Below are 22,084 nucleotides of genomic sequence, written 5' to 3' on the forward strand. Positions count from 1 at the left end.
TCAATTCATTCTCCATAATTTTGCACGATATTATTTATGAATTAGTTTTACTTGTAAAGAGAGAGGGAAATTATTCCACTCTATCTATGTCAAATGTATAATCGTTACCAATTATATATTAATTATATTAAAATTATTTCTTAATTAATTAAGAATACAAATTTTAATTGTTTTAAATTAATTATATGACATAATTATGTGAACAAAAATTTATTATAGCCTAATGTTTTGAGAATAATATACGAGAGGGAAAGATATGTAAAATAAAAATAGCTCAAGATTCTTTCTTATTTTTCGTATTAGCTGTCGATATTAAATAAATTGATATGAAAGGGCTTTATAACATTGGCCGTAAGATGGTTTTAGTCGGTGTTCAAAGCCGCATGTTATCGGACACCTTTTTCATACCGATACTTTTTTATTATAACGAAATTCCTTCACAGTGAAAATTTTTTTTACTTCTTCACTTTATATTATTAATGGTTTACCGCGTCGAGATATTAAATTAATAGCAAGTAACATTAAACGATGTTTGCAAAGCGGTATTATTTTTATATCAACAAAAGTAACAATCTCTATAAAAATAATGAGAAGAGAAAAGAATATATATTTCTCTTTCTCAAAATATTTTTGCATAAATATTTAAATTATCCAAATTAAATTTATTTTTATGGCTTTAGTATATCTTTTGTTATTTTAAAACAACGTTACATTAATAAATCAACATAATTAATACTATCGTAATCACTTCACGAGCATCGTGATTATGAAATCGCGAGTCCTCTACGTCGTTGGATTAATCATCATCATCCGAATGATCGCGCGAGATAACGCGATTTTACGTTCTAGTTACGATGTAACTTCCTATTACGCGAAACTCCGACAATGTCCCGGGCGATGTCCATCAATTTAATCCTCAACAACGACGAGGATAAGAGGGAGAGCATACATTCGTGTCGCGCGCGTATCTAAATACACGCTCGAAAGAGTGTGTGCACGCAAAATTCATGAACAAAAGTTAACACTTATTAACAGTTCAACTTGGAAATTCTCCGGAGAGTAGAGAGAGGGAGAGAGAAAGAAAGAAGAAGATGAGATACTATCTGTTTGTCGCGAGCGAAGACGGAAATCTTCGCTTCCTTCGATGAACGCGACTTTCTCGTCACCGGGTAGATGGCGTGTAATTAATTCAACGGGGTTAGACCAGGCACACGCCTTGTTCGTGTACGTGTACGTATACAGGAGTAACCGGAGACGAACAGAAGCATCTGGCTTTGAATAAGGCGGAAACGATACGGTAGATTGAAATCCAACCGACTGATCCATCTCTCCATTGTGTTTGTTGTTGTCGGATCGAATTTGAAGGAAATGTTTACTACTAGTATTACCGTAATCTTCTTCCGCTATTACAGTATATTATTACTCGAGATATCGCCGAATAAAAAGACGAAAGAGAGAAAATTATCTTTATCAAAAACGCGAGTAAATTCCCCAGGCTAAGAGCCACACCGGATGCAGGTACAAAAGTTTCAGAGAAAATATTTTTTATCAAGCATCTCTCTGATATATTTATATTTTTTACCAGAATATAAAAGTTTCTGAGAAAACAAAAACGACTAGGCATTTTGTAGTTTCTCGAGGATGGAGGAAGTCAAGTTTCTTAAAGACTGAAGGATTAAAAAAAAGTAGAGTTTGCAAGCTCTAAGGATCAAAGAGAGTACAGACTCCGCGATGTTACAGACCGATACGAAGATCCCGAAGTCGAGCGAAGAAAAATTGATTGAGTAATACGAGCCCTCAATTCAACTCTGGATGAATATTATTCATGAATGTAATTCTTGAATTTTGAAATTAAGAAACATAGCGCGAATACCTTGGATTAATATTCATCGTGGATCTCGCGGGCCACTTTCCTCGAATTTTCCCGTACGTCTAATTTTCTCCGACTGGCGCGTATATACACGTCCCAGATGAGATCACGTCCAAAAAGGAGTTTGTTAACCCCATGCTCAAACGACGGGATCCGAATTAGATCTCGCCTGGACTGCATATCCGCTGATGAACATTCGGAGCGACGTTAACGTAACCGACATCGTCGTAGCTCGATGGGAGACAAACGGGATAAAGAGAGAAAGATGAAGAAAATTTTAATTTTATTTCCAGGAAAAAAGAATTCTATATATTTCTTTATTAAATTGTTTGAAATTCCAAGATATATACGTCATTCTTATAAAATTTAAATCATTCTTTTCTCAATCAATATAAATTAGTGCGTCAATTTGCATTTTATATATCAGTTTATAATATAAATTACATATTTTTATATTCTTCTGTAAAAATAATACAATACTTATCTAATAAAGATAATATTATATAATCAAGATAGAAAGATATAACGTATTATGTAATGTATTTTGACGTTTTTAGGGATCTGCGTCACTGCTAACCACAATTCTAAACGGATACAATGATAGGGTTTGTTCTCGAAATAGTGATAAACATTCCGTAATTTAATTAGTAATTACGAAATGTTTGTTGTAACGTGCTCGATGCGGTGGCACGATTATTGTACGTGCCGGTGTGCTTTGCTCGGATAACTCGTCCTACGTGGCCTGTCGTTGATTGATCGTGTTACATAACGGACCCGATTGCAGAACAACGTGTTATCATATGGTTTACGAGTTTAATGTTGATAAAATTCTCAGCGTTGTAACTGAAATCTGGTCACATTCGATGAATCGATGTTAGTTATAAAAAAATCCTGCTTTAAAATTTAAGAAAGAAAAAAATTTATGTCTAGAATTTTCATGTTCAAGTTACATTCATTATAACATTCATTTATTCTGTCACTTTCCAGTTAACAGAATTTTCTTTTGCTGCTTTTTTACATTTTTAACAAATAGTTTAGGAAACAAAATTTAATTTACTGTTTTTATAGATTTACTTATCTTTTTTTTTTATTTAATAACACTTTAGTTTAGAATGAAAATATAAAAAAAACTATTTTCTTTCTAATAGAAAACAAACATCGAAACAAAGTTTTTTTTTCATTGGAAAAAATATTTTATTTTTTAAATTATTTTTTTAATATGAAATTATTTTTCTTCATATTTTTTATTAATATATAAAAAACTAAAATTATATTTAAAATTATATTTTTAATTTATCTTTATCCGAAAGTAATTTTAATGAATTTATGAGACTTTAGCGGCAAATTATTCGAATTATATCATGTTAAGTATTATTTCGCAAAACTCTCATTAATCCATCATTATTTCGCAAAACTCTCATTAATCCATCATTAAAAAATTACTTTCGAAATTAAATAAATAAATAAATATTTTGTTTTTTTTTCTATTTATACTTCTTTAGAGTTACTTCTTTAGAGTTTAGAGTTTTAAAATAGCAAGTTTCCACATCTATTTTATACTGACGATTTAATTTCGCGCAGGTTCAGGTTCAGGTTCCGGTTCCGGAAGCAGCGGCTGTGCCTCCAGCACCCTCGGCACTCTACCGTTGAACCGTTGCTACTCATCATTGCCCAGAGGTGCATTGGCGGCTTACGGCAGTCTCACAAGACCGGCTACCCTACCGCGTCTTCCTTTGGGTCTCGGCCTAGGCCCGGCACCCGGTACTGGCAACGGACCTCTACCGCAAAACGATCGGGATCGAGACAGCAATGGCAGCAGCAAGCGTAATAGCGATAGCGTGCTTTGCCATCGGTTACCCCTGTTACACCCCCTACCTACTTGCGACGTCAGCAGCCATCAGGGCACCGGCTTTCATGAGATATTCAACGCTATTAGGTAAGTCGTTTTAATGATTGCATGTGACTTTTCTACTTTCTTTTAAATTATTATATATATTTGCATAAGAAGAGATTTTTAGTTGCGATATTAATGCAACAATATAGCAAAACATATTTTTAGATTCAATTAAATTCTTTGCAGAATACATTTTTTTAGATTTTAAATATTTTTATTTATTATTTTATTTATTTTATTTATTATTTATATGAATATATACAAAATTGTGCACATTATTAATTATTTAGAGAGAAGGAAGATTTATAGCAAAATATTAATGTCGCGTAAATCACGATCAATCTTTGTCGATTATGTGCGCTAATGGCCTAGTATGAAAACCCAATATTTTCGCATTATGATGATGTTAAACGCGGTAATATTAATAATTACGTGCGACATTTCGTTATCGACTTAATCGCATTTGCCATTACCATCATAATTAAATGTTTTACGGTCGACATGAATCGCATTGAGATGGACTGAGTGATCAATCTTGACGCATAGAGATATTTTTTACACGTAGATTAACATAATATTATTTTATCATATGTCGACGCGTAAACCAAATAAATAAAATATTCAACGGAGGAAAAATATCAAATACCATGTCAACGCTGATAGGATATTACATTTGAAATAATAATCGCGCATTTCGTAAAGCGCATAAATTCGCGAAAGTTCTCTGTGATTGATAATTTCAATAGAAAAGTTTTTACTGGAGCTTTAGAAGAAAATTTTCGAAGAGGGAAAAAGAACAAATTCTAAAAGGAAGAGAACGTCTCTCTTACGAAAAGAAATTTTAGGAAGAAAAATGATCTCGCTATTCAATTCATCTCTCTCTCGCAGGCTCTTTTACATACAATGGAAATATTATATTCGCGACCTTGAAGTAAGCTTCGCAAATGACCGAACAACTTGTCTCCTCCCTCTGATTATCTTCTCAAGGAGCAGGGACTTTTCGTGAACGAGAATTCGCGCGGTCTAGATATCTTCGCGAAAGATATCTCCGAACTTGCTCAGATTCCCTTCTTCTTGAAATGGCCTGTTATGGAAATTAGAGGGGGAATATTTCGTCGGCGAAATTACGCGAACTTCGCAAGCGTCGTTGGCGGAAACTTTCGGCCGGAAGCTACTGGATCTCCTCGATTACGTCAACAGCCTTCTCTCCGCCGCAAGGTCGCGCGAAACTTCTCCCTATTGCTATTCTCAGTCTGACAACGAAGAAACGAGATGCATTCGCCGGCACTTTGGTCGAGCATTAGATACCGTTACGAAAGTTTGTTCCGGATGAGAGGAAACTCGTCGAAAAGTTCAACGGGCCGTCCGCTCATCCGGCTGCGAGGAGCCCGATATTTCGCATAATTACTGGCGGTGCTTGCCCGAAGCTGCATGAGATTCGCGCGAATAATTTGCAGAATTATTCGGGCGTGAGCCTCAAATATTGTCTCCTTTTTATGAAATTTTAATTTATATATATCCTACAGAAATTTACATACGTAATCTCTCATTTAGAATCCGTCCATTTAAAATTCATCTCGAAGTTTACTTTCTCATAACGATCAGTTAACCAGATTTCTTTATTTTTCATAACTTTTTAATGTTTGGTATTCAATATTTTTCGATCTCAACTAAATTAATTAATTAAGTCATAAAACTTCGCAGATTTTTCTCTGAATACGACATGGACACGTTTACAGGAAATTGTAATATTCGAACGGAGGAAGGAGATGACTATAATTATAATGAGATATTGATTTATTCTTACACGTAAATCTTACATTAATATATATATATATATATATATATATATATATATATATATATATATATATATATACGTGATCCATTAATAATATTTAAAACAGCGTGCACATCTCACGAAATGATTTATAGCTCGCGTAATTCCCGGGATGTCGTGCGATATGCTTGGTCCAGCTGGCAGCGGGAGGAAGGAAGTCGATCCATTTCTCGCAGATGCGAACCTCGACACGGATGCTCTCAACTGTATTCTAAAGATTTCGAAAAGATTTCTTAAGACCGCGACGGGAATAAAAGTTCCGCCGCCACCTGTCTCGCTGGCTATTCTTCTTTTCTACGCCTGCGAATCGGTACAGTGAATTTTAGCCGATCTTGAGTCCAGAATGCTCCTAAATAGCTCTAACTATAATAATCTCCTAATCTTGATTAATTATTCATTCTCACTCGAGATTGTTAAGAACATCCGAAAAAATTATTTGATCCTGTCGAATTAATCAGAAGGGGATGATAAAATGTAACATTTTAATATCTCCTAAAAATTAATAAAAAAATGGTAGTTATCTGTTATTGGAAAAAAAATCAAGTTTTTTTCAACATTACATTTGAATTCATTGAATTTATTAAAAATGATTTATTGATTTTTGAACATGAAGTTATGAAAGAAACGAAATATCAATTAAAAGATTCAAACATCATTTTAGTTATTTTTAAATCCTTTGAACGATTATCCTTTTGCGAATTATAATTAAAATGATTCATAATTAAAATGAATCATTGAAATAATTGTGATATGTGTTTTCGGCGCTAGTAAATTAACTTGCGTAAAACATGATAAATGTGACACTGATTGGTATCACAAGCTGCGGTTAATGAAAGCGTATCTTGCGTATTATTGCAGATTATCGCCGCATAATATCGCACGAGAAAATTACGTTGTTATCCGTTACATTTCGCTGCAGCTGAATAGACCCACCGAACAATTTATGAGGATTTGTATTCGTTATCGATATTAAATATAGAACGGTGACCTGGCTCGTACAAAGGCGGCTGCATTGCAATTACGCACGCCGTGACGCCCTTACGTCATAAATCGAAACCACAAGCCCGTGACCCCAAACAAAACTTCAGTTACATGATGTCGACGTGTCTTTTTCATTTTTTTTTCAAAATGTTTTGACCAAGCTTCGAAATATCGTATTTTGCAACGTCTTTGATACGATGTGTGTGTAATAGAGGCACACATATGGCGACGTTGATGTTTTTAATTAAAAGCTTAGCCGACGCGAGTCGCGTGGTAAATTGGAACTCTCGGTGGAAAAATATTCCCGAGATTATTCCCGGACGCTTTTCCGCGCTTCTCCGCGCTTTCCAACGCGTATGCAATGTGTGTTCAATGCACGAATATATTCCATTAAATTTCCTGTTCTCGGCCTTTAACGGCCTTCCGTGATGTTGCCTTCATCGACTTTCGTTTCGATCTAAACATACGCGAGCTCGTGGAAAAATAACATCGAAATTTCAAAAGCACAAAAAACCGTGCGAGTTGTATATTAAAGAAATATTCGGATTTTCAATTGGCCCTTTCATAAAATTTAAGGCATTTCCGAAAATAGAAAATATACACAACTATATAGAACAATTTTATTACATACGATTCGGTTATTTCATATATTATATGTGAGAAATGTACATATTGATTTATTAAAATGGAGAAAAGATGCTTTAAAATAACAGATTGAAAAGATACCTTATAAAATAACAGTTGCAATAGTAGCACAAAAATATAAATACATATATATTTTTATACATCAAACTTTCGTTAAATTTCTATTAAAAATAATGACCGAACGTTTATTATCCCGCTTCAGAAAAATAATATAAAAATATTGTTTTCACATATCCAGGTAAATATTATATACACAAGTGCAAAAATTGCATTTTTTTATAATATTCCATTTGTGTGCATTAGAATACTTTTGTTTTTTTAAGAGAAAACGAGTTTTTAAATAATAAATGTTAAAATGCGGATTCTTCTTTAAAATTACTCTTCATATTTCGATTGAATTCTGATTACGAGTACTTTGTACAAAAAAAGAATCGAACCGCAAAAAAATATCCTGCTTTGTCATACTTTGCGGCTAAAAGAGATGGATGTGCCACACGGCTTCTAAGTGACGTTTATCGACGTGCTGTGTTTTTCTCCATGGAAGAGAGAGCCAGGACAAAGGGAACTAATCGATCTCACTTCCTGCTCACGTGTCCCGCCATCCTTCATAAACGCGCTGTTCAAGATTTTCCATAAGCGTCAAGATATACAGGTTCCACACGCTAGTTGAGAAGTAGCCTGGTAAAAGGATCGTTCGTCATAATCGATTTTTATCCAAGTAACGGGCTATTTTGCCCCCGAAATTTCGCGAGTCATTCCGAATCGCGGCGATTTCCCTTCAGCCTGTTAAACGCACGAGATCGAGACTTATCGATCGCTCGCCTGGATCCGCCCCCGAGCTTCTGATATACGGACAAACGTCATGATCACGTACAATTCTTTTTCTTCTCTTCCTGTAAAATTTTATCCCGAATCATTCAGAATAACACGTTCAACATCTGTCGAGCATTTTATTCGTTTGAGGATCAGCAGATTATTCCGATGAAAAATGGTCTTTTGTCATTATCGCATATCACGTCATAATCAAAGACTGCGAAACTTTAATCAAGAGAAAAGTAAAAATTTACGAATTTTATTTAAAAAAGAATATTTAATTTAAAAAAAGAGATATTTAAGTATCAGATTTTTTAAGTTTGTAAGGTTTTAATTTTTTTGTTATATAAAGACTTGCATAAAAGATATGAAACTGTATATGTATATATTTTTTTTTTAAATACGTCACTCTATATTCTTTTTATTGAAAGACGGATCATCATATGCCATCATGCGACTGCTGTCATGAAAGTAAAACGTCTATATTTTTCAACATATAACACGCAAGCACGAAATTCGTCAAGCAAAAACAGTTATGCCTTCCGATTTAGGAGGTTGCCCGACACATAAACGAAGAAACAATAGCTGGAGGGTTTGTAGCAGCTGGTTGCGCTCCCTCAAAATTTCATAGCTGCCTCGTCATTCACGAATTTTTATGCATGCCATAGGAATCGCGCTCGTAAATGAATTCATAAAGGGTTGAATGCTTCTTTTCTTCTTTTTTTATTTCGTCATCACTGCCAAGAAACGAATGATTAGTCTATAAAAAAAAATGTGTAACTTGACACTACGCAGTTTTAGTAAAATATATAATAAAATCATATATAATATCAAAATAATAGAAAAATTGCGAATAAATAAGGACGATATGAAATAATTATTTATTGTAATATATCCCTAAAGAAAATCTTTTCTTTTTTTATAAAAATAAAATATAACTAACGATATAAGATTTATAATCTTAAGAATAATACGTCAAGCGGTTTAATAAAAAAGTTACAAATATTTCACATACATATTTTCGTTTATTAATTCAACAATTTATTCAATATTAAATCAGGCTCGCTATTTGTCTGGCAAATATCTAAGATCGGAGAAATAAATTGCTTTCATTTAACGTATACATCCAAGCTTGTCAGACCCGACGAAAAAGTACAGTAAATCAAATTCAAGACAAATTCATCGACGTTCCAGAAATTCCATAATAAACGATATGGCGGTTTTTCTCATCCCTGTTTTCGCGAATCATCTTCAGTGCAAGATATCAACATCAGCATGGATTTGCTATAAATACTGGGACAGCGAAACGTTTTGGAGGGTGCTCACGAACGAAGATACATGGTTTCGGTGGGGAACGCCGGGATATTTCGCCGATCTTTTCCACAACCAAGTTCGTTCGACTAACGCGAGTTCGCGAATTCTCGGAGCCGCCGACGGTGGGGTGATTTTTCATCGTTTCAAGTTTCGTCGACGTTTTTCATCGCCGCCGTACGATCTTCTCTCTCTACTCTTTCGTCGAGTTCCCGACGAGCTTCCTAAATCACGAGCGCAACACGGCCCACGATAAGAGACACAGCTCCCAGGATTAGAGAGGCCAGTCAGGCACTCGCGATAAAAAGTCCAGTCAGAACTGTATCCATTGTTCATAGCGTAAGTCCAATGGGTCACATAATCGTATAAGTTGAAAGATTCTGACAAGCGTTTTCCATAAATTATTTTTGATTTATTTTTGATTTGTCTGTGTTTGTCGTTCGAAAAAAATTATGAATAGCAAACATTATAGAACATTTAATTGATGATAATTAATTCGATGGTTTTGATAGATTTGTAAAACAGAGATTTTTGAATATTACAATTATGCATATAAATATTTGATTACTTGTATTATTAAAAATAATATATAAGATTGTTATTAAAAAAATACAGTAAATCCAGTGTGTGAGAGAAACAAATAACGGAGCAGAAAATAAAGAGCTAATGTTATTTAATGAAAGTAGAGCACATATAATAAGAAAATTGTAGCTAGTCGTGAGACTTTGCTTCGAATTAACACTGTTATTTTCACGATTAAGCGTGTCGAGGAAGAATTTTAATATTACACCTGAGATTGGAAAGGCGACTTTTTTGCGAGCCAGTTGAGCGCGTTTTATTAGCGTTTCTTGAGACGACGAGGCGGATCTAGCTTTCTCCAATAATCCGATGACAGCTGTAAATAAACAACGATGGAGTATAAATAGCTACGTTTAGGATAATAACAATTTAACAAAGAATCCGATACACTAGCTTTTGTGCACGGATCTCTCCGGATAAATGGAGTTCCACTGTACGTAATAAGCTCCACGAGAGCTCGTTGGAGATCCCTAAAGTACAACTCGCAAGCGCTCGTCGAAGAAACAGAATGGAATAGAGTTGAAAGTGGAAAGATATTTTGCGGGACGCATACTGGACGTAATACCATTAAGTGTCCAATATTTTTCTTTCGCGATCTATGTATCTTTATGCCGCGAAAACTCATCATTCTTCGATCATTTTCCGAGAAAATACGAAATTCATTTCAATTTATTAATCTGTAATCAAATATAATTCAATCAAACATAAGCCAATTCTATGGAATTTATTTTTATTAATAGTAATAAATAAAATATGAATAAATAAATGAAATATTTTCAATTGTGCTTTTGAAATACGCTTGTATAAAAAAATCCATGTCTCTTGCCAGATAATTTTAAGTCAATTCATCATCATTTCATCATTATCATTACTTAAATCAATCTGTTTTCATTGAAACAAATTGAAGTAATTCCCAAGTTAACTGTGGAAAAAAATATTAATAAGCTTATGAAACACTTAACGTATATATTTTTTATTCTTTACACGATATAATATAGTGACTGTGTTTCTCTCTATAAATTTTTTGATAAAGGAACTTTTATCAAAAATTGACGTGCTTATCGACGCCATAAAAAGCGCGAAAATCCAATGTGCTTCTATAAAACGTCAAGTTTCGGACGTCAAATTATATAACGTTACTACGTCAGCAAATAAATACATATCTCGCGATTGTTGCGAAACGTTTGTTCTCATCGGAACAAAGCTCTTTATAAGAGCGTAAAGTCGAGTACGAATATGACGGCAATAAAAAGCGACGTGATAAAGTCGGCGGCGAGGAAAGGGGTTAACGTCCCTCCTCCCATCCCTCTCTCCCCAAGGCAAAAATGCATCGTCGCGCGGTTCTATTTTCCTATAAACCGCAGCCGGTTTTCGCGACTTCCGATGCGGTGCGTTCCCGCAGCGAAAATCCCCGCAGCCAGTAAAACTATCGAAACTTAAGCGGCGTCCGCGCGCAATAGCACCCCGGTCGTTTGACATACGATTGCGACTCTATTGCGCTCTCGAGGCTTATCTGCGCGATTTCAGATCGCAATAAATGTTTCCTCCGCGCGAAACGCGAAAATCTCGTCGCGCCATTCCTCGACACGTTTCGCCATTTCAACGCAGTTTGCAGATAAATTGGAATAAATATAAGTAAAATATTGATTTTTGATGCAAGTACATATATGTGTATGAATATTTATTGGATAAATAATATTTGCAAAAAAATTTCAATATTTATGTATACTATGTTACGTGTGTATTTATTAATTATATATACATACAAGCTATATTAATAATAAAATTAAAATATTTAATTTTTATTCCTGGCAAACTTTAAATAGGTATATTATATTTTTATAATATAGAATATACAAAGAAAAATATTTTATATAATATTTTAAAAATATTTTAATAAATATTTTATTTATTTTAGAAGCACATATAATGTGAAACGTATACAATATATCAAGAGACACGATAATATCTCACGCCAAGTACATATATCATTGTATGTTTTAATGCTTTACGTTATCATGCTATAAATAATTATAAAATTAGCTTTATTATTAGATAAAATGTAGAGAAAATTATAACTCTATAATCTTAATTTTAGATTAGAATCATTCTATATTCTGCAAATTCAAAGAGAAATAATTTAATTTGGGAAAATTTTATTAACATTTGTATCATACATTTTTTGCTGCGAGATTATATCGCTGGATAAAGCATACAAATTGAAAAGAAAGAAAGTCTAATCCGTGTATTTTTCTGAATCGCCTTCTCTCTTCGATATAGCGCATTTGAATAACGCGATCGAGTTTCTCGTGGTTAAAGCCGCGGAAAATAAGCGCAAGCCAACGCAACAATATTCGCAAGCCTCGAGACATACCTCTCGCGCTTTATTTCGGGGAAACTTTCGTGCTTCACGCCACGAATGGCGTTGCAACGCCATTTGTTCTTTCCCACAAGTACCGAAACTCACGATGGAGGGTCGAAAAATTACCGGGCCAGTCACGCACGGCTTATAACAAATAAACCGATCGATTCTACCATTTTCCGCCACCAAAATATGTTGCCTCGTACATGTACGTTGCTCGCGAAATTCAACATTACAATACGCATATATTTTTTCATTAATTTATAGATTTAATTCCTATCTTTTATTAAAAATTTTTCAACATTTTCGGTATTCTCCATTAATCTTTACATTATGGAATCCCGTTCCAGATTTCTCTGTAGACGAGAAAATACGTTTAGAAGATAAAATTAATTTCTAAAATTAAATGTTTTATTCTGACTTTTATGGCAAAGACCTACGGAAAAAGGACGATAATTCACGGAGCGATCGGCAACGAATTGAGAAAAATAATGTCGGGTAACGTACCGCAATTGCAAGCAATTTAAATCGAACACGCGACTGTAAGAATTTTCGATATTCTCGTTTTCAAAATCCAGAACTTTATTTATTACGCGAGTCTGGTATGCGTGGTGGGCTTTGCCATACTCTCCCGGCGGAAACGCTTTATTTTTGTTGGAAATTCGTGGCACGACGTCCGCGTATGTTCTCGCCATAGGGTGCAGTATTTTTGTTCTCCCTTTATATATATATATAGAGAGAGAGAGAGAGAAAGAGAAAGAGAGAGATACATTGAGAGAGTGCGGCGGTACTGGAGCGAATTTACCGTGGCTGCGAGCAGGTACCGTTAAAGGCAGCGTACGCCATTAGACGTACGTAGTAGCAGATGTATCGCGAAACATAGGTACGTACGTATCGCGGCAATAGCAGTCGAGAGTAAATATGGGCCAAAGTAGATACCATTAAATCCAGACGCGATACAACGCGCCGGAGCCGAAGCTGGACGGTTGATGCTGCTGTTGCTTGCCAGACTCCGAATCGTTCGTCTTAAATTGCTGCCATTAAACGCACGTACGAGCGCGTAAATCCACGGGGTGTCGGCCCCGCCACCGCGATTCGATTATTCGTCCCGTAATTCGGCTCACCGCTGTCTTACGCTGATGGGTGTTAGGCTACTGCCGGGTGTTTGTTCATTATGTGTTTCGTTGTCGTGACGTTGATCGATCTTTCGCCGCGAGATTGCACGGGTTATTTGAGGAAGGTACGTGCGTGCGGGCAGCGCCATAATTACGCGAAACGTATATCGTTAAATTAATCTTAAATCGCAGGAAAATACAATCCAAGTTGTGTGCATCTCTTGTAATGCGAAATATATATACGATAAATTTTGTGGGCTATAATATGATATGGGTACTTATGATGGGATACTTTTTTATATAAAAGTAATAAGATAAAATATTTTTAATGTAAAAATTTTTAAATGCGTATATATGCATGTAATTATAATTTGAAACGTGACTCTGGATGAAGTTAAAAATAGTTTGGCGCAATAAGGATGAAATTAAACAAGAAATTTAATTAAGAGAAATTTAATTATTCTAACTTAAAATTAAAATGACTTGGTGAGACTGCAGTGAAGATAAATAAAAGATAAGACTTTGATTAATGAATGAAAATATTAATTACATAATTTTAATTTGACTGGTTATTTAATTAAAGATTAAGATTCTCTCTAATTTTTCTTTGACAGGAAAATCCTGTTATGTTTTCTTAAGGTATCTCTTTAAATAAAGATCAATATGTCGAGATAAAATCTGTTCCAAGTTGCTCCAAAAGTTTTAGCTTACGAAAAGAAAGCACTAAAGTTTTTTTCACGATTCGATATATTCGTAAGCGTCGTTTCATTATCGTGAACGACTATTCTCTATGTTATGAAAGATTGATGGAAGGAGAAAAATGAGAAGAGAGATAAAGATTGCCGGTTAGGTACTTTTACGTCTTTCTTTTATTTAATGGCAAAGTCTTGATCGCTATCCGACTACCATCAATCTTAAATGATTCATCAGCTGATTCGATTAAATCTTTCTTCTTTCCCATTCGGTTCGATAAGTTCTTATTTTTCTTATCAAAGTCAAACTGTTTGTTGCGATTTGATGGATCACTCCGTGATTAATAATGAAATTAGATAAATAAATATTAAATTAAAATTTGAAAGAACATTAAAATTAAAAATTATTATATTAACTCTATATGTAATTAATATCATTTATGATATATTTTAAATCTTTCATTAAATTTCTAAAGACTTGTTGAACGTGATTGGTTGTTAATTCATTTTTGCAAAGCATTGCATAAATTTTCTCTTGAAATTTTCATCTCTCTCTAAAATATATATCATTGTCATTATAAACAATAAAAAGCTTTTTTTTCTCTTCCACAAAACAATCCGACTAATCGATAACATTTTGTTTCGTGTTTCAGAGAACCAAATTGCAAGTTGAGGTCTCTAAACGTGTCCAAGTGTCTTCTGGGCGGCTTGGATGCCGGCTGTTTGGGCGAGACTATCAGAAGGGCTCGTAATTTGGACGCTCTAAGAGCCGCCGGTGCGTCGAGGCCAGCTGACGTGATGCCATTGGTACTAGCCTTGACAGAAGCGCCGTGTCTGCAGTTACTAGACTTGTCTAGTCCTCGATTGGCCCTGGATGATCATCCCTCGAGACTATTGTGCCATGCTCTGGCCAGGAACACGACTTTGAAGTTGCTCAGTTTGGAAGGATGGACCTTTCGGATAGAGGTAAGTGAAATATTTGATTATATCTGTAAGAATCTTCTTGCTTTCGCAGCTTTGTGCGTCAATTTAGTGATTGTATTCACTATATTTGTAATTTAAATTATTGCGATATATTTAAGTAAAATAATAACGATATCTTTGAGATATAAAACACTTGATAAAATTTGACATTTCAAACGATATTTTATCGTTTTTGATAATAAACAAGAATTCATTTGTTAACAATTAATCTTACATTTCGCGGAGAAAAATTTTGACATAAGATCCGTTATTACATCCTAAGAAGAAGCTTGTACAAAATAGGCGACCAGTTTCGTCGTAACGTTATTTATTTTCGTACCTTCGGAAGCAAGCACAATTCGCGAAGACGGAATAGCGGGTAGAGAAATAAGGACAAACTAGAAGAAACGAGAATTTATTTTTCCGTGTCGACGTGCTATTCGGAAAGGTATAAAACAGTAATGTTCTGTCGCACCTTCCTGCAACCGCAGGAATTCAATGATACGACCGACCACGATGAAGGAACTTAATTTTCAATCGGTAGTTTCGATAACGATGCATGAAAAGTTTTCGTTCATGCGTCATGTTACTAAAAATTTTCTTTCCCAAAGTAGTACATAAGTTGAAACTAAAGTAAAGAATACTAATCTCTTTCTTAAAGAAATCAACAAAAATGAGATATTATTTTAAGGATTAAAGATTATTTAAATATAAAATATTTAGATACATGCTTGTGAATATTGATATAAATTTACATTGGAATTCACGGGTCTATTTTAAAATTGAAATTATATGGCACATCCGGAACGCTTCGGCTAGTGATAAATCGATTAATATTAACATCAATGCGACCCTAATTAATATTAATTAATTATCGTATTCTCTCTCACTCGCTGCATTCATCAGCCATTTCGTCGTGCGACACAAAACTGCACTGCATTTAAATTATTTGCGTCGGCGTAATTGATGTGTTATTCAGCGATATCCAGTGCCCTCCGTTCCAATCAACAATAACAAGTGGCGATATTTGCGAGCCATTAGTCGATAATCGGCTGTAAAACAAGATATACCGCACCGGTATGTCTGACGTAACCCACTCTTTCCGCCCTGCCTCCCCCTCCCCTCTTTCCATTATCCCCAATAACGATAATAATTAATATATCCTAAAGTTGGGACGCGTAAGATGAGCGGTGATTAAATAATTCCAGATTAACACGAACGTAGAGAACGTCGACCGTGTTTCCAATGTTGTAACAACGTGGCGTTTACCGTTAATCGTTTCACCGCGAATTTCCGCCAAGCTCTCGCCTCATACCCTCGCTCGATACATAATATCCTGGCTTTCACCTGATGAGAAACAATCTCAAGTCGGTCTTTGATTTTAATGCTTATAGTCGTCGCATATCGTGAATTATTTTGGTAGAGGTATGTATTTATTTAATTATACCTTTTTCCTTTTGTGTGTGTTTATTTATTATTTATTTATTATTATATATATTTATTCTTTATTTATTGTTATATATATTTTATATATTTATTATATATATTATATATATTTTATTATTATATTTATTATATATATTTATTATACAGGGTTTAGCAAAAGTGTGGAAACCCCTTAATATTTCGAAAAATACGCATTAAAAAAAAAATGTTTCATACAAAAGTTATAGGGTTTTATGTGGCGCATTACACAGCAACATTATTATGACCTCGAATAGCGTTGTCAAGGTTATGTGAAGGTCACCTCCAACTTTTTAAATGGGACACCCTATATGCTTTTGCATATTCTTGTAGCTTATCTCGAGAGCTTTCCAAAACACTATAATTAAGTTAGTTTTCATTAAGTACTTTCCGAGTTATGAGGCTTGAAATCATTTCTTAATTTTACATAAACCATAAAATATCTTGTAAAATATTCATTTTTCGATTATCTTACCTTAATACTTTTATGTACAAAATAATGAGAGTAATCAATTGGTGTAAAGAAAACATACAGTTGTTTTTAAGAAAAAATATGGAATTGTTAATTGCAAATAACATATTTTTTCTTAAAAACAACTATGTTTTTTCTCTACACCAATTGATTCCTCTCATTATTTTGTACATAAAAGTATTAAGGTAAGATAATCGAAAAATGAATATTTTACAAGATATTTTATGGTTTATGTAAAATTAAGAAATGATTTCAAGCCTCATAACTCGGAAAGTACTTAATGAAAACTAACTTAATTATAGTGTTTTGGAAAGCTCTCGAGCTTTCCAACCATAAACATAACACCATAACACCATAACACCATAAGCTACAAGAATATGCAAAAGCATATAGGGTGTCCCATTTAAAAAGTTGGAGGTGACCTTCACATAACCTTGACAACGCTATTCGAGGTCATAATAATGTTGCTGTGTAATGCGCCACATAAAACCCTATAACTTTTGTATGAAACATTTTTTTTTTAAATGCGTATTTTTCGAAATATTAAGGGGTTTCCACACTTTTGCTAAACCCTGTATATATATTTTGTCTGATGATTATATAAATTAAAACGATTCAATTTTGCCTAATAAGGATAATTTTTTATTGCACGTAGGAAGATGTTATAAATATTTTAAATAGATACATTAATAATTATATATTTTATTAGTTTTATTTTTGTTTCTTAATATATAAATATAAAACTAGTTTTTTTAAATCTAACATACTTTTATTAAAAGTACATTTTGTCAAAGTATCTAAAAAATGAGTTTTTTTCCGCTATATAGTTGCGACTAAGTAAGTATTTCGCGAAATTTATAAAGGCGGATGTAAGAGGGAATCATCCGCAATGTGAGGCAATATCGTCTCGATACAAAGCTCTTCAGTTAGACTCGCGAGTCAATATTGTTTCCATTTCGTTAAACTTTGAAATGCCCAGAAGAGTCGAATGAGAGAGGAGAGAGCGATAGAGAAATGGAGAGAGGTTGGATCCGCGGTATGCGTTTGGAATCTGCAAAGCTGCACCTTTAGGGTGTACTTTCAAGTTTTCGAAGAAGTTATCGAACGCTTCAGGAGATCAACGAAAGGAAGCAAGGAAAGGATGGCCTTTGGTCTGCCAACAGTAACTTCGTATTCCGTAGCAAAAGGAATCGATCGGAACTCTGCGGTTTTCCGTCCAATGTCCGATGTCTACCTTTTCAAATCAGAAAAAAATGCTAGATAAAGCATCCTTGACTTTTTTAATGTTATTGTCACATAAGTTATCGTATCGACGTCGCGAAATCATAAGGATTCTTTAGGTTATATTTAGATATCTCTTTCTTCTTCTGAGATATTTTCGAAATATTATTTTATGATTAATAAACAATTATTTAATAATTTTTTAATATATAGAGTATTTTTAGCATGATTGTTACATAAAAGAAAGTTATATATATTTTTTCTTCGATAGATTTTAGAGATGAAGATATTTAAAAATGTAAACAATCTCGGATGATAAAAATATGTATTCCTATTTTGGTAATTTAATTTTGACAAAAAAACTTGCGATACCCTGGAAAAATAATAATTTCTCTTCCGCGAGAAATTCAATTTCAATTCGAACTTGTAACAACATTTAACAGGACCTTTCGTTGCATATTTGTTGCATATTTATTTACCCGGTGAATATTGTTTGTGCACCGCAAGCTTCCGGTAAACTTCCGGCTCCAATTAAAGACTTTCAAAGTATGCTAACGAGCGCGGTTGCTTCCGTCCGTCGTACGATGCGACAAACTCGTGCGTTTAATAGCTCGACATTTAATCGCATTCATAACAAAATTCTGAAGCGTACATTCGAGACCGTCTTTCTAAAACGACTAAGGACGCTGAAAATGCGGGAGAGCCCATTTTGTCGGTTTCAACCTTAACTGCAAATTATGTATATATTAAATGCGAAATACTGCATATAAAATGAAATAATTTATATGGAACAATTACTCATAATTATTTTATCAAAGTACATTAAGATATTTAAGAGAAAGATTTCAAAAGAGGGAATATTAATTATTATAGTAGATCAAAAGAGGGAATATTAATTATTATAGTAGATATGTAAACATACATTTGTAAGGGTCGCACTTTTATTAATATGACGTTATTATAAAAATAGATATTCTCTCTAAAATCTAATACATACACATGAATATAAAAAATGTTAAATATTGAATTACATTAAAATTATAATCTTTAAAAAAAGAGAACGCGCGCGCGAAGAAATATCTATCTTCTTCTTTATTAAAAAAAAAATTTTGTTATTTTTATTTGTGAAGTAATTGTAGCTCGAGGGCTAAATTTGAACATTTGAGATGAGATACAGATACGTGAATAATGTAACAGGCGCCACTTTGCGTCTCAAATTATATACGGTATTCTTTTTAGTCACTGCTATTATCCGTCTCCTTCGCTGCATTCCTATCGAAATTGCTGGCGACGAGCCATTATCTCGCCAAGATACGACTAGCGAACGATAGGGAAGATCTTGCCTGTAAACAGCTGAAATTAGGACCGAAGGAACGGAAAGACGAAGGAAGAAGAACGCAGCCGCGAATAATCCCAACAGTCACATACCCTGCGAGCGGATAATTAATTATCGGCGATTCCGTTTCGCACCAAGAGAAGCGTAAAGGAAGGGTGGCCGTGGTGTGCACGAGGGGTGGTCTCCGGAAGATGGCTCGAGTATTGTTTAGACGCTCACTAATTACGGAGCAGTCGCCTAGGAAGCTCGAGCGGAAGCGGCACTGGAGATACCTTCAATTTATTTTGCTCTTACGCGGTTCGGACCCCATTGTCTCAGCTCGTTTATTAATGGCGGTGCTACTCCGTGGTCTGTTTGCGAGGGTGGATCTTTAAGTGTGCGTTTTTAACACCAGGGCAAGAGGAAATTCGTGTATCTCATTTTTGTAACATCTACATTTAAATATCCTAAAGCTTCAGGCAATTTGTATACTTGATTTGCTTCGTGTAAATCTTAATACGAATTTTAATTTGATATTTTTATTTAATCTTATATCGAGATATATTATGCGATTTTACGTATTTAATTTGATATCTTCTGAAAATCGAGTCGACAATTTTTTGGAAATAGATGTGTTTTTTTAACGATAACGAAAAAATAATCGCAATACATATCGACGATATAAATTCAGGATTTATTCTGAAACTCTTTTTATACGAGATATAAACTCTCTCTGCTTCTCAAAGAAATTATTCAAATCTGAAGACGAAAATGCGAAGACACAATTCTCCCTCGGGATTTTTTCTCTCGTAGATATCGCTTTGTGATAATCGATTATTTCGTCGATGACGACAATTTTACGCTCATCCAGGTTTGATAAGCAGGATCATCGCAAAAATGATGAGTTTTTTATTCACGCACAATTTACTCGAAAAATCCAGTCAATTATAACTTTATGCCTCTTCGAGATAGATGGCATGAACTTTACATTTAATTTTATTTTATAAAAAAAATTCCTTGAACAATTTTCTCTTATTTTTGTTTCAACTAAAATATTTCACACAAGATTAATAATTTCTAAATTACTAATAAAATAGTTTTTAAAATGCAGTTAAAAACAACTAAAAATATATATTATTTACCGCGTTATTTATGCAAAAGAATAAATTATTTCTTCGGAATTTTAATTAGAAGCTCAGTTGTCAAAATATTAAATATTAATGTTGAGAATATTAAAAACTGTTATGTCTTTATCGAAAAATATATGCTATTGAGATCTAAAAGTCGCTTTATATATATAATTATTTCATCGATAATAAAAATTTTATGCCCATTCAGGTTTGATAATAGTAAGATAATTGCAAAAATGATAAAATTATTAATGCAACGTTGGATGCAACTTGTAATAATTTATCGATAATTTATCATTCATAACAATTGTTCAGTCATGTTTTTTGATTCATTAGTTTGCATTCGGGATCGTTATTTCATATAGTTCGTGATAACGTTCAAATTTTAATAAGCGCCGTTCCTCGCACTTCTCAACTGATTCTTATTCCGCGGATTGTCGCTTTCGAGATTAGATATTATTCAAGTGCGCCATTTCATTTTCCGTCCTAACATATTGCTCGCATTGTTTATAGCACTTCATTAGTTTGCTACTTTGCTTTTATGACCCGATTTCTACTTTCCTTTCTTGCTAGATGAAACAGAAACTTTAACTAGAACCGTGTCATGTTTTTTGCCACTTTCCTTTAGTACATCTGACTGTTTAATCTGAGAACTTGAAGAAACCAAACAAGCAAATGTAAAATTATATTAACGGAAAAATGAGATACAAATTAATAGTTATGAGAAAATTAACGAAACTCATAATATAATATGATTGTAATGTGATTCTATTCATAAGATAGAAAGGATAATTTTAATGATAAATTATTAGTGATAAAAATATTTTTTATCATTAAAATAAAAATATCACAAATAATTTAACATATTGTAATTGTAAGTAAAAAATCTGCAAAGGTAGACAATAAAGAGAGAATATTATTAAATCTAGAATTAATGTAATTTGAAAATAAAAATATAATGAATCATTCTCCTCTTACAATGACGTTGCAAATCATGTTCTGCAAGAGTCACCGTTACATTTCCTACAGCAGATGCTCTTAGACTTCTTTAAACTTTAAAGCACGAGTTCTCTCGTGTTTTTAAGATTTAGAATACTCTCTATACAACAAAAACTTAATAAGAACATTGTTCGCTTCATGATAATTCTTACATTAATTTATTATATTATTTAAAACATGAAACTGCTAATGGAAGAAGAAAAAATTAGAAGAAGAGGATTAGAAGAGAAACGAGAGCAGAAAATTCAAGAGGCAGAAAGAAAGTAGTATTTATGTGATCTTTTCATCTCCTATAAGTGCGAGACTCATTTGCGGATCTCGTTGTAATCGATCAATCACATGTTTTATTTTAACGCGAGCGCTTTTATTTATATACGCGTAAAAATCATAAGTTCTGTATAAAAACGAAGAAAAGAAC

At 33.6% G+C, this 22,084-nt stretch overlaps 1 protein-coding gene across 8 annotated transcripts in view; it reads left to right on the forward strand.

The window, feature by feature from the left end:
- The window catches only part of LOC145976882 (uncharacterized), a 247,049-nt gene that overhangs the window by 205,091 nt on the left and 19,874 nt on the right, over positions 1-22,084 (forward strand). For all 8 annotated transcript variants that reach the window (XM_083108352.1, XM_083108359.1, XM_083108353.1 and 5 more), the window contains 2 exons: positions 3,452-3,806; positions 14,756-15,068. In XM_083108352.1, the coding sequence (XP_082964478.1) occupies positions 3,452-3,806; positions 14,756-15,068 (668 nt within the window). The remainder of the gene's footprint in view (positions 1-3,451; positions 3,807-14,755; positions 15,069-22,084) is intronic.

The sequence above is a fragment of the Camponotus vicinus genome, unplaced genomic scaffold (assembly GCF_025532165.1).
Source record: "Camponotus vicinus isolate PSW18456_S1 unplaced genomic scaffold, iyCamVici1.0 SCAF_9, whole genome shotgun sequence".
NCBI classification, from domain to species: domain Eukaryota; kingdom Metazoa; phylum Arthropoda; class Insecta; order Hymenoptera; family Formicidae; genus Camponotus; species Camponotus vicinus.